Source organism: Simochromis diagramma, unplaced genomic scaffold (genome assembly GCF_900408965.1).
Source record: "Simochromis diagramma unplaced genomic scaffold, fSimDia1.1 OVJJ01000349.1, whole genome shotgun sequence".
Taxonomy (NCBI): Eukaryota; Metazoa; Chordata; class Actinopteri; order Cichliformes; family Cichlidae; genus Simochromis; species Simochromis diagramma.
Genome location: NW_024386998.1, coordinates 78698 through 92390, shown reverse-complemented (window position 1 = coordinate 92390; position 13693 = coordinate 78698). Strand labels below are relative to the sequence as shown.

The 13693-nt window shown below is 42.3% G+C and overlaps 1 protein-coding gene and 1 long non-coding RNA gene across 2 annotated transcripts; both read left to right on the top strand.

Annotated features, from left to right (window-relative positions):
* The first annotated feature begins 2749 nt into the window (after positions 1-2749).
* Positions 2750-6567, top strand: LOC120739200. Its single transcript, XM_040040898.1, has 3 exons — positions 2750-3094; positions 3998-4357; positions 4433-6567. Exons 1-3 carry the CDS (start codon positions 3025-3027, stop codon positions 4642-4644), a joined length of 642 nt encoding a protein of 213 aa, XP_039896832.1. The 5' UTR covers positions 2750-3024; the 3' UTR covers positions 4645-6567.
* A 4653-nt stretch (positions 6568-11220) lies between these two features.
* LOC120739205 lies at positions 11221-12999 on the top strand. Its single transcript, XR_005697137.1, has 3 exons — positions 11221-11383; positions 11505-11588; positions 12707-12999. It is a non-coding gene; the product is annotated as an uncharacterized LOC120739205 (long non-coding RNA).
* The last annotated feature ends 694 nt before the right edge of the window (positions 13000-13693 follow it).

The following is a 13693-nucleotide window of genomic DNA, read 5'->3' as shown; positions in this document are numbered from 1 at the left end:
GCACGCAAGATAGACAGCGCACAATGTGCTTTGAGGTAGGAGCCAAAAAGGGTGTAGTTTGTGTGTGTGCACACCTGTGTGGATCAGCATGCTTGTATTCCAAAGGTTTCTCCATGTAACAATCTGCTAGGGAGTGTGGGGAGCCATAGCCCCGTCCACCAGGGTATGAAGCAGGTACGGAGGAGATCCAGGCCCCAGACATCCAGAGGCCCCACAGTACAAGGACCTGAGGAGGACCACCAAAAGGGGGGGAACCGTGCCACCCTCCTGGGAAGAGCTGAGTAGGGCCCCAAACGTGAGGTCACCCCGCAGCTACAGAGCAGAGGCCAGAGGGGGTTGCAGTGGTGTGCCCGCAGGCTCTGCCGGCAGCCAGCTGTGCCAGAGAGGACCGAGATAGGCCTCCGTACTTTAGAGGGCCTGAGATGTACCCAGAGAGGTTGAGTCTAAGACCCAACCTGACATATAGACACAGACGAACAGGCACACGCGGACACAAACGTGCGTTCCCACCCCATATGCACAACCAAATACTCGGCACTCACCCAACGTGTAGACAGACACAAATAGACACTGCACAGACAGTCGCACTCCCAAAACATACTCTATATCCCAGGTCCAGGTACCCCCGCCCTCAGAGGGGCAAGCCACATCTAGACCCAGGAGATGTTACCCTTCTCTCTGGGGTGGAGGCAAGCGGACCACCTCCTTATCTGCAGTAGCAGGGAGGCCCCGCATCCCAGACCCCAGTCTGACGGCCAGCACCTCCTCCCAGCCCCCCAGCCCTGACGGCTAACAGAACCGGGGTGAGTGAAGACCCCAAACCTCCCTCCGCCCGCTCATATGTAGTGTTGCTGTGTGCTGTTCTAAAGTGCATTTAAAACTCAGGAGAGCATGGTTCCTGCTTCCTATCAGAGAGCAGCACGGCTCCTCCCAAAAACCCTTAGTGTCTATATGCATTTAAAATTGAGGGTAGGGCACCAGCGCCAGAGGTGGGTTGGAGTACACCGACCATCCTCTGGATGCTGTAAAACGTGCCCACTCCCAAGGCCCTATATGTATGTGTTATGTGAGAGTGTGAGTAATGTGGATGTCTAGGTTGAAGAATAAAATTGAGGCACAGGCGGCCAGAAGGGGACAGAGGGGGAGTGCCTCCCCTGCACCCTGGTTACATACCTGCACCCCAAGCCCTGCATGTGTGGGCGGGTGTGGTAGAGCGGGAATAGGGAGGCAGCTGAGGATGGGGAGGGAATAAAGGGAGGGGCCAGCTCCCCCGCTGACCCCAGTAGGCACCCCCACATTCTGGAACCCACCAGGGCAAGGGGGCCCAGGCCCATCCGGACCGGGGCCTGCAGCAGCAGCACCGCCCAGCCCCACAGAGTCTGGGGCAGCCCACCCGACTCCACCCCAGAGAAAACTGCACCCACCCCATCATCCAATCATCTCCCAAACTACACAAGACAACCCACCCGCCCACAGCTCCCGCGACACAACAGTCAGGACCCAAGCCCCCAAGGCCCAGCCAGCACCCCAGACCGGGGGCGGAGCATCCCCAGACTCCCAAGCCTCCACGCCCGTCCTGGACCCACCCAGGGGCAGCCAGGCTACCAGACCAGTAACCAACGTCCGCCAGCACAGACCCTCCCCCATCTCCGTTGTACGCAGCCACAAGGAAAACACCATCTAAGAGCCACCAGAGCCCCTAACCAGGTCATGGCCACATCCCCCAGGCTGAGCCCTCCAGGGAAAACGTCCCTAGGGACTCCCCAGACGCCCTAAGGCCATCCCTACCCCCATGTCAACCACAATAGCGAAGGCAGGACCAAACCATGACCCCCCACCCCCACTAGGTGATGAAGCCGATCAAAGGAGCCCAAAGGGATTGATCAAATGTGATGGCAGAGGCTGTATCAAGACTAATGTGATCTATTAGATGGTTTCTATATTGGTTAGAATTAAGATTATTTTTACCTTTCCAGTTAATGAGGACCATTTTCTTGGCAATGCATAGGGCCGTAAAAACAACGTAGGCTGTGTTTATTTAGACCTCATCCAAGTTGCCCAGCAAGCATACTAAAGGGGAGGCTGGAATGTCACATTTCAGACACTTTGATAAGTCTTCACATATCTCACGCCAAAACTTCTGAACTGGTGGACAGAACCAAAGAGCGTGGATGTAATTGTCCGGTGTATTTGCTGTGGAGTGTGAGCAGTTGTTGGAAGGCGTATAGCCCATCCTATGACCAGTATAGTGCACTCTGTGTAATATTTTGTATTGTATTAATTGCCTCCTTCACAATATGGTGAAAAGTCAAAGGTGTTATCAGATCAGACTCACCTACTGCCATCTTTTGTGCTAGTGGAAAGGGTTTTATTTGTAGATGTGAATGTTTTATTATGCAGGCACAAGCAAAAGAAACCACAGCCTGTTTTAATTCCCATGTTTTACATGCCAAAAAAACCAAAAGTCATCAGGCCTCAGCAAGTCAAAAAATGAGGTAAATGCAACTTGAGATGAACTACAACAAGCGACATGTAACAGCGACTCTGTGAAGCACATCATGATAAATGAATTCATATGAAGAAGCTGTCAGGCTTCATCAAATGCAATATAAAAAAACCCCAACTCAGTCATTTGCATTCACGCCCTCACTGCTGTGGTATGTAGCTTGTCTGTACGCGTTTATGCGGGCGTTTCCACTGGTTCATTCTTTCCCTGTAATCAGATGTACACAGAGACTCCTCCCTGGTGCTCCATAACAAACAAAAGATTTGCTCTCTGTGGCTCCAACACAGCTTGTTTTTTGGAGGCTGCAGTTATATATGGAGATAAGTCACATGTGAAAATTATTCAGGAACTGAAACCGTTAAAAACTCAGGTGTGATCAAGTCTGCTCTGTTATTAACTGTTATTAACGTTGCACAGTTGTGACATGACTCCTTTGGATGGTTGGATTTCAGTCACTGAAGAGTCTAATGCTGTCAGGTTTTTTTGAACTTGGCTTATGTTATTGAAAGACATCAGAAATGTCTGCTGTAACTGCGTCGCTCTGCTCGACTTTGCTGTTTGTCGTCCTCGTTGTGGTCGACTCTGCAGGTGAGATTTAGCTGTGTTTCCTTTTGCTTTTTAAATTGATCGGTCTTTTTGCCATATTAATAATTATTGTCATATCGATTCGGCTTGTCTCTGTGTGTGAAGACATGATGCTGGCGGCAGTCTGTTAGGACTTGTCACTGTGTGTGTCCAAGTGTGTCTGAGATGTGTTGAAGTTTCAGGAGTAGCTTTCTTTTTAATCACTTATTCTGACTGCCATGAGCATCGAGACCTGAGTATTTAGTTAAATTATTTCATGTTTCTATGTGACGAGGACGTGTTGCGGATTTATATATTATTTTGTATTTGTGGCATTTCTGAAATATGGATGTACGCTTTCTGGACCTGTGCAACACGCTGCAAAGTAATATTGCAATTATAATAATAACAAATAATATCAGCTGTCATTCATAAGGAGGTATATGTTTATTGGAGGTAAGTTGAATGATTTTTTGTGGGGTTTTGAGACTTTTACATGATTAATTCCTCAAGAGTTTGTCCCATAAAAACACAAATAAATTTCAAAACCCAATTTTAAGCCAAAATAAATGTCAGATGTAGCAAATGTGATACAAATTAAAACCCATAAATGTCAATTAATATTTAATTCACAAAAAATAAATAAATCTTCAGCGTTCAATAAACAAACCATTAAAAAAAGAAAAAGAAAACTACAACCTATTTTTTCACTAATGTTAAGAAATGCTTTTATTAGTGAGTGTAGTATTTTCTAAAATGTAAGAAATGTTGTTAATATTTGCACAGTTAGACACACACGTATATTTCACCTCTGATCACAAACTCATTCCCAATGATGTAAAATAAACGTGTGTGTGTTCAGCAGAGCTCAGTGGTCTCACTCTAGCTCCTCACACTAACCAGCTGCTGTTGTTTCCTCTCTTTCAGTTGTGATAAACATCCCAGCTGTATCTGGACAAAGTGCCATTCTGTCGTGTCAAACTCAAAACAAATCCGTCATAGTGGTGGAGTGGAGCAGACCTGACCTCAAGAATGAGCATGTCCTGTTTTACCGGGATGAGCAGTTTGACACAGACAACCAGCATCCATCTTTTAAGCAGCGGGTGGCTCTGCGGGACAGACAGATGAAGGATGGAGACGTGTCTCTGATCCTGAAGGATGTGACGATTAACGACATCGGAACGTACGAGTGTCGTGTTTTCATGAGAGGGACAAACCGCAGGAAGAGAGCCATTTTGGAGACTGAGCCCATCTGCATCATCAACCTGAGTGTCTCTGATCTTTCAGGTGAGTCACTATAGTTCAGTGTGTCTGTGATCACCCACCTGACAGCTGACACTCACACCTGTTTCTCACCTGCAGGACCACCAGGAGGAGAAGAGAGGTTTAGACATATTGGACTGATCGTTGCCCTTTTACTCTTCACTTCATCACTGCTTCTTCTTGGAGTTGTTCCTTTCATCCACAGAAGACAAAAACAACGACAGACTCACGGCTCACAGAAGCCTCCTGGTGTGAGTGATTCTCCTGCTGCTGATATTAGTGTAGAAACAGAGAGGATCTACACTACATAGAAGCTGATGATGCTGAACTCCTCCAGACATCAAGCATGTTGAGAATTTGATTTGATTTTTCTGGATTAGTTAGCACCACACGTAGAAAACAAAGACACTATCAGTCACATTAACTTCCCCATCCATCCATCCATCCCCCACCAGGGCTAACCATGCACTCTGCTAGCATTTAACTATAACTGAGGCCCAAATAACCACAAATCTGTAAGATCTCGGTGATCTTGGCATTACTAAGAATTAAGAACATGCCTAGCACCAACAACAAACTGAGAAAGAGGATTAGCACAAAAAACAAATAAACCAAACACAAGTTTTTCCCATGATACAGTACTGACACCACCTCTCAGTCTCAAAGCTCTTCTGCCAACTGTCACATGACTAACTCAGCAGTGTTATTACAGCCTTATGAAAACACAGAATGAAATCAGTTTCATGTAACTGCAGAGTTTAGTAGTTCCAGCTAACGCCTCGCACCTTTCTCTCACACACAGTCTGGGTCTGTTTCCTCGGCTGCTTGTTGCTGGTGTTTATTTATTTATCTATTTAATTATCATTGGCATAGAAAGAACATGTGAGCCCTGTTCCAGTAATAAGGGTTGGGTTACATCTCTAAGTTTGTTTAAGCAGTGATGAGAGAAACTCAGATTTTCCCTTAAAGTTTATTTTAACTCTGAGTCAGTTGCTGGGTTAACAGACTCAACAGACCAGTTCCTCTTTGGCTGAATGACGCTCGGTGTCATTTTCTCCTTCATAAAGTTGCTGTCAAAGTGCTTAAAGGAGCAAAATAATGAGAAGACGCTGGTTTAATTTCCAGTTACAGGTTAGTGTCCGTGTTTATAACTGTGGACAGTGATGCGGCTGTCAGAAGGTCAGTTCCATTGTACTGAAAGCATTTAATGTTGTTCATACACGGATCAATGACAAAGTATTTCTCGTCTTCTCTGTCGCACCGACCAAAAAAGTGTCTCACACAGCTGGATCCTGGAGATGATGTAAATACTTGTGTGAAGATGAGGCTGAAATGACAGATTACAGAATAAGATTCACTCATTCAATGATGTCAAACAATATTTCAAAGGTTCAGAGTTTAAACAGATTGTTCAATGAAAGTCACCTTAACATGTCTCAGTGGGTCGACTCAGAACTAGAGCGCCTGAGGATGTTGTTACTCTGTCACAGTTCAACAAACCATGTCCGAGTTCACTCGCAGAGCTGCACGGATCTAAAACTGAAAGGATCACAGATTTAAACCGGATCAGGCCGGGATCCAACTTGGCTGATCTCAGAGTCGACCTGCTCTGTCTTATCACTGTTGTCATTGAACGTCGAGGGGCAGACAGATGATCTGGGTACAGGCTGACGTTAATGATACTGAACATCCAACAAAGAGGCATCAAACACTTCCTGAATTTCATACAACTTTACATTAGTCTAACTATGCTGAAAGGATTTAAATTGCAGATGTTTCTTCTGCTCTTGAAAAGAAAAGGAAACTCAAATGTGACTTACAAATAGTTTCCTTGTAACAGCCAGTAGAGTTTGAGTGTTTTGGCTCCCAAAGACAAACTGTTACAGAATAATCACAGACACTAGCAGCAGACAACATCAACACTGTATGTGACTGTCTGAATGTGGGGGAGGTTACTGTGGCTGATAGCAATAATGAATCTGTCTGATAGTGTTTAGCATCCGTTAATTAAATACTACTGAGTGAGATATACAAAGTTTTACTGCAGCGATTTGAAACCAAAGAGAGAAAATATTAGAGTCGGATCAATCGTTCCTCTGATTGGTGAAGCTTTAGTGTAAAAAGTTATTTTCCTTACATGAAGGAGGCACTTTGGTCTTTTTTTAATTGACTTAAGTATTGGTGATAACTACGAGTTTGTTTGTGTCACTGTTAATAAAGTCTTACTGTGCTAATAGTGTGTTTTTTTTAATTATTTTTAATTCTTAAATCATCTGTTTTCACAAGAGATTTCATTGGCCGATGACCAGCGTCATGCATCTGCTCTATGTATGTTTCTGCCTTGCAATTTGTGATTGGCAGGATTAACCTTAATGCAGTGATGTTACTGTGATTCTATTGGCCCAAATGAGTAAAAGTTTAATCATGAAAATAAATTAAATAATTTCTGCTGTTTAATACCTAAGACATTTCAACTCCCTCAGATTCTGCTAAATTGCAGAAGGCCGGGAAGTCTTGACTAAAACCTCTGTAACTTTGCTTTGTTCCACTTCAGCAGCATTAGTCTTTGCACAGATAATGTCCACATGTTGACTGATGATTTTCTGAAGATTATTGTCCACCGCAGCATGTTTTCTAATGGGTATAATGCTATAAAATACAAAAACAAAAAATTTAGACAAGGAAAAAAACGTATTTTTCCCTTGTTCCACGCTCAGTTACTTTAACACAGAAATGTCTGCTGTAATATTTATACCTCTCATGAAGTCTCACAAGTGTTAGCTTTATTTTGATACCAAGACTGTTTATACAGAGTTTTTAATTGCAGAGTAATACTCCATTTATTTTGTGCATGTCATTTTCGAGCAGGAGCCAAAGACTGTTGGGGCTGGAATCAGATTGAAGCCAAAAAACCTTTCCTAGAAAAGGAGACATGATTCATTCTGACAGGTGTGAACGTGCGAACATGTTCAAACTCAATTACATTTTTCATAGCTACCATGTACTCGGTTTGTGTTTTCCTCAAAACATTCCCACAAATGTTTGTAATATGCAAAGTGAAAAGGTTTGGTTTGGATAAGAAGTAAGAAAAAACAAGTAAAATAAAGTCTATACAAAACTGAGTAATGCAGTGTGCATATGAATTTAATGTTATAACAGTGGGTTATTTCACACTGTTAACCAGAGTGACAGCCTGTGGGAAGAAAGTGTCTCTGTGGTGGATGCTTTTAGTAAACAGTGCTCCGTGTCACCATCCTGAAGGCAGCAGTTTGAACAGTTGTGAGCAGAGATGTTTCCTAACCCTGGACGTGTACAGGTCCAGGATAGAGGGAAGATTGAACATCAGAGCCGATGTATTTATTGAATATGTTCACTGTACTCTGGAAATAAACGAGCTCTTCTTTAGTGTTTATAGGCTGATCAAGAAGCACACCCTGTTTAACACTTTCCACAGTCTCATTCATCTCCAGCCTAAACACAGGATTAAGGTAATCTTTATCTACAGTAAATATACATCTAAACATTTCATTAGAACTGCACATGCTGATTTTGTTCATTCTTTAACAAACTATGAAAGCTCATTGGGGATCTGCTTGTATCCATGTTAGTGTTTAAAGTCCAACATCTCCCTCTAGTGGCCATATATAAACATGTGTGAGGATGGTGTGAATGTAGAATGTGAATCATAGTGTTCCAGTCAGTCATCAGCAGGGTTTTAATAGTTTTGCAATTTTCATTAGTTTTTATTTTTATTTATTTTTTATTTTATTTATTTATTTTCAATTTTATATCAGTTTTAATTCGTTTTTACCAATTGTTTGCTAGTTTAGTTTAGTTTTTATTTTTTTGAAAATCCTTAGTTTCAGTTTAGTTTTGATTAGTGTCAGTTATAGTTTTAGTTGTGTTTGCAATAATTAAGTGCAACAAAATCCCAGTTTCATCATATCAGTCATTCTCTTCTGCTTATCCTTGGGTATGTTGCTATTCCAGCTACCATACCCTGCACCCTGCACCCTGTCTGTCGCAGGGCTAACACGCAGAGACAGACAACTCACATTCCCACCTCTGGGTTCTTTAAATAAATAAATAAAGACAGATGAACAACCATTGATACCAGGCAACTATAAAATGCATATCTTGGCCCCAATGAGACTATTAACTCTTGCAGCACCGGGTGTTCGTAATTTTGGTTCAAGTGAATTGATAAACTTTGTGAAGGCCATTGACTCACAGTTATGTAGATATCCCCGTCCTGTTGTCTCGGGATGCATCACGCTGCCTTGCCTGGGGTTAGCTTCTGTTTCTGGGGATGAGGGTTCAGTGTGCTCCCTTCTCAAGGTAAGCTAGGTTAGCCTTCTCATGTGAGCTTTTCAAGTGCACTTTAAGGTTTGTGGGATTTTTTCCCTTTAGAAATGTCCCTCATAATTTGTCTCTTTCCACTACAAGACACTTGCTTTATCCAAAGCACAGTCATATTCAAAGTAATCCCAAATTGGACTCTGGCGCTTTCTCCCGACTTTTCCTGACATGATTCTGCGCGTGGACGGAGCAGCAACACAGACGACTCGACTAACGTGCTGCCACCTGCTGGCATAATGAGACACAGCAAGAATTAAACCTGGAAACTAAACTTCATTTTCACCCTTGACTATTGTATGACACGCACACATCAATGAAAACTAAACAAATTTTTGCTATAAATTCAGTTAATTTTAGTTAGTTTTGTGAAAACTCATTTCAGTTTTAGTTAGTTTTCCTTTTTTCCTTTTTATTTTTATTTCCGTTAACGAAAGTGTTTTTTCACTTCTAGTTTTCATTATTTCGTTAGTTTTCGTTAACGATAATAACCTTGGTCATCAGTGTGTTGGTTAAACCCAGATTCTGTTAAAAAAATGAATAAATCCTTACATTTTATTTCGTATGCATTCATGTTTTACTACTTGTTTTGTAGCAGCTTTAAGAAATTTTTGTAAGGTTTATGTTATATAAAAAACACTACAGGGGGTTTGAATAGTTTAACACTGGCATTTTTAAATAAAGAGGAAAATAAGTGAGTCCCCCACCTCTGTGTTTGAACCAATAGAAAGCTGGTGCTCAGAGGAAGAGGGCGGGCTTTACTTGGTGTCAGTGACAGAAATGAAATTACATTACATTTAATGTAAAATGTGAATCATAGTGTTCCAGTCAGTCATCAGTGTGTCTCTGCACAGCTGTAATTAAAATGTGTTCAGAGGGCCTCAGTGTCTGAATGGTTCCAGTTCAGCTCCATAACAGCAGCGTCCCTGGTTTGATTCCTGTGTTTCAGCTCATATCTGCCTCTCTCACTGAGGGGGACGTAACTACATGGACATGGATTTGTTCATCAACCAAACTACAGATCACTGAGAGCAGAGGACATCTGACTTTTTTCTGATTGTTCTATCCTGCTGTGTGAATTGCCAAATGTCTGAGCAATCTCATTGCATTAAAAGATACGTGTTTATAGTTTATATCTTGCATTTAGTTACCCACTGTGTTTGAACCAATAGAAAGCTGGTGCTCAGAGGAAGAGGGCGGGCTTTACTTGGTGTCAGTGAGAGAAATGAAAAAAGCTCAAATGAGTGAGAAGGACGATGAAGGAAACATCTGTGCTGTGTCTGCTCTGTAAGTAGAATCTCTGTGTTTGTTTGAATTCTTGTACTTTGACTGTCTGCTCTCCTGATAACTGATGATGGAGGAGAAGACATGAAAAACAAATCAGGCTGAATTCAAGTTCAAACACCACGAGGACCAACTGCAGGTCTGAACTGACTCTTTATCTTTGCTCAGGAGTCGAGGAAACACAGCAGGCAGTGAAAAGATCAAATCATTCACTCGTTATATCAACACAGCTGCAAAATGGACACAAATATATCACTTTAATAATAAATATTTGGTGAATACCAACAGTGTAGTCAGTTCACATAAAGAGCTGCGTTTTAAGATAAAGGTGGTGCAGTGGAGTTGTTCTTTATGTTCACCTGAAATCAACCTGAGTGTCATTTCTCTTTAGTTCTGATCTCACTGCTGAGCTGCACAACAAACCGAGGTCAGTAACCTTCTTCTGTCACAGTTTAAACCTGAGAAATGCTCACTGATATGACCTGATTGGGTTCATATTTCACAATGTAAAGTTTAACAGATCATCAGTTTTTCATTTTAACCCTCACAGCTCGTCTGACTGTGAGTCCCAGCAGCTCTCAGTTCTTTAAAGGAGACTTTGTGTCTCTGAGCTGTGAGGAGGACGACAGCTCTGCTGGATGGACTCTGAGGAGAAACACAAATATAGGAAACACAACTCAGTGTGGAGATGGGTGGGGAAAACTTGTTAATTCTTCTTGTAACATTAGCTACATCATCCCGTCAGACAGTGGAGTTTACTGGTGTGAGTCCAGAGAGGGTCCCATCAGTAACATGGTTAACCTGACAGTCACTGGTAAGCTGAGTGTGTGGAGTTAGTGTTGATGAAGCTGTGTGTAAATGGATGAAATGCTGTAGTTTGTCTCTGTGTTGAGGTGGATCAGTGATCCTGCAGAGTCCTGTCCTCCCTGTGATGGAGGGAGATGACGTCACTCTGCTCTGTAAAACAAAGACCACTCCCTCCAACCTCCCAGCTGCTTTCTATAAAGATGGCTCCCTCATCAGGAAGCAGCCTACAGGTCACATGACCATCCAGCATGTTTCCAGGTCTGATGAAGGCCTCTACAAGTGTGACATCAGCGGTCATGGAGAGTCTCCATCCAGCTGGATCACTGTCACAGGTGACACACTCACCTGTCTGTGTTTCTGCAGGTTCAACATTCACAATGTGACGACAACTTAATGACTGTGTTTGCTTTGTTTTAGGGGAACACACCACCACACCTTCACCTACATCCACACCTCCTCCTGATTCCACCTCCATCATTCTTCCTCCATCACTCTCTCCTCCTGTTCTCTGTGTGTTGTCATGTGTTGTATCAGTCTGTGTTGTGGTTCTACTGGTGTTACTGGTTCTGCTGGTGAGACGATGTGTTCACAGGAAACCTGAAGGTGAGACTCAGACTTCTAATTTTAGTGTTTTTGTTAGTTTTTTTTTCTTTTAAACAGCTTAGATTAAATGTTCTTTCAAAGTTTTAGTCTTTCTTTTTTTTTCATTTTAAATTCACTGCAGCTGAACACGAGGCAAACCTGGGAAGTGACATCAACACTGAAATTACATACGTCCAAATATCACATCGCCAGCAGCAAAACAAAGGTAAATTGTTGCTTTGGTTATTTTTCAGGAGCTGCTGGGAGCGTGAAAATCCTGCTAGAGGAGTTTTTGCGTTCCAGTCAGGCGTTTAATCCAGTTACTTCTCACAGCTAACGTTGCAGAGTCATAAGGACCTGGTTTATGTCCCTGGATGAACGTTACTGTATATTTCAGTGTTGTTTGGTTCAAATACAGTTTAGCATCATTTTCTTTCAACCACCTTTGGCCTGGTGTTGCAGATTTAGCCACTGGTCCACCTCGTATGGACCCCACAGACCAACTTTCAGTGACACAATTAGGCAATAAATCAGGTTGGGCTCAGATGTGTGTGTGCTCTGTTCAGTTTCTCTCTTTATGATTTTCAAAATGATAATAAATTGTTCTTTCCAATCCTGCTAACAACTGTGACCTCTTTAAAATTCTGTTTTTAAAACCACAGCAGCTGCTTCCTGTTATTCCCTGTTATTCATTAACTGCTGTCTGACACTGATGAAAACGCTCACTGCAGTATGTCATGCACATGGTACTGTTCATGTTGTGAGGACCTTTCCGGGTTGCAGGTTTGGTTTGTGGTAAAATGTGCCTGTCTGAATCAAAGGATGATCAAAAGACCATCCACCTACTTTTTCTTAGAAACATCTTCCAACTCTGACGTCAAATCCTGTTTTGCAATAGTGAAGGGAAAAAAAGAAACTCTGAAAACCTGGTGTTATTCAAAAGCTTTTCATTAATCTCATGCAGCTGCATGAACTGTAATGTGTAGTGCGGTAATGTAAAAGTACTGTTGTTGTTATAACTGCAGTAATTTCTCTGTGTTTTATTGTGGAGAAAGTGATCCACCTGCAGTCTATTCAGCAGTGAGAACAGGAAGTGTCAGTTATGGACAATCAGACAGCAGACGACCGGATGTACAGCTGATCTCAATCTCCAGCTTTTGACAGAGCCAAGCTAACCACATCCTGACTAAAGCCAGTACATCAAATCGTCTTCTTGCTTGGAAAGGAAAATGTTTTCTTTCATGCAAAAGAGGAACTATTTCTATTCCACTGTCCTAAACTACACTCGTATTAAGAACATTTGCCGGAAATATTGTTTTTTGAACTGTGTGTGTTTGTGTTCAGACTTTAAATCAGAGCCAGACGTCATCTACTCTTCAGTGAAGTAGTCCACCAGTCCAACCACTGACATCCAGCTGCTGGTCTCTGACTGGTCCCCCCCCAGCACCTCAGACCAGAGGACATCCAGACGTCACAGAGATTTTTATGTCTTTTTTCCAGTTAATAAGACTCATGCTTCTGAGTTAAAAAATTGTCTTTTAGTGCAAAATCAACAATATAAACGTTTTATATGTATATATGTGTGTATGTGTGTGTTTTTGCCATATTTCTGTAGCATCAATAAAATGTCGGTGTCAGTTGTGTTTCTCACGTGGGTCTCTGGGTTTCTAAAATATGTCTTGTGGAAAATCTGATTTGTTGCTGTTTTGTTGTGGCTGACACCCACCTGTCTTTAGTGCACAGCGAACATCAGTCAGCAGCTGCAGACTAAAAATAGCAGGATCATGCAGTGGTTATAACAGCTTCAGTACAGTAAAGGTGCCTGTTTGATGACAGAGACTTTTTTCTCACCTTGTAACCAACCAGCAGCAGCTACATCCAAAAAACCCACCGTAGTTTTATTATTACAGAGCTGAAGGGTTTTGGCATCTGATAAACCTCAAACTCATGAATTGTGACTGCTGTGGAAAAGCATTTCACCACTTCCTGTCTTTGTACTGACATTTTCAAAATAGGCTCGATACCTTTGATTCAGCTGTATCATTTATAGCGTTTATACTTGTGAGGCAAGTGCACAGGAACAAGTGCAAGTGCAGTCTCCCAGTGCTTCCTGCAGGATGCAGCATCTAACTAGCTTTACTGAAAAGGTGCTTTACCAGGAAGGGAAAAGAGAGGGAGCCATCGTAACTACTTAATGGTTAAATGTGCTCGAGGGCATTTGATAAACTGAAAATTTTAAAATTACAGATGGTGTGATTTTCTGTTTGGCTCTCTGTTCTAATGTAAATCAGTTTTCTAAAGTTTGTGTGGAAAATTATCCACCAAAAATCC

Coding starts and splice junctions, on each gene's coding strand:
- LOC120739200 (XM_040040898.1), top strand. CDS start 3,025: ATGTCTGCTGTAACTGCGTCGCTCTGCTCGACTTTGCTGTTTGTCGTC. Junction 3,095..3,997: donor CGTTGTGGTCGACTCTGCAG/GTGAGATTTAGC, acceptor CCTCTCTTTCAG/TTGTGATAAACATCCCAGCT. Junction 4,358..4,432: donor GAGTGTCTCTGATCTTTCAG/GTGAGTCACTAT, acceptor TCTCACCTGCAG/GACCACCAGGAGGAGAAGAG.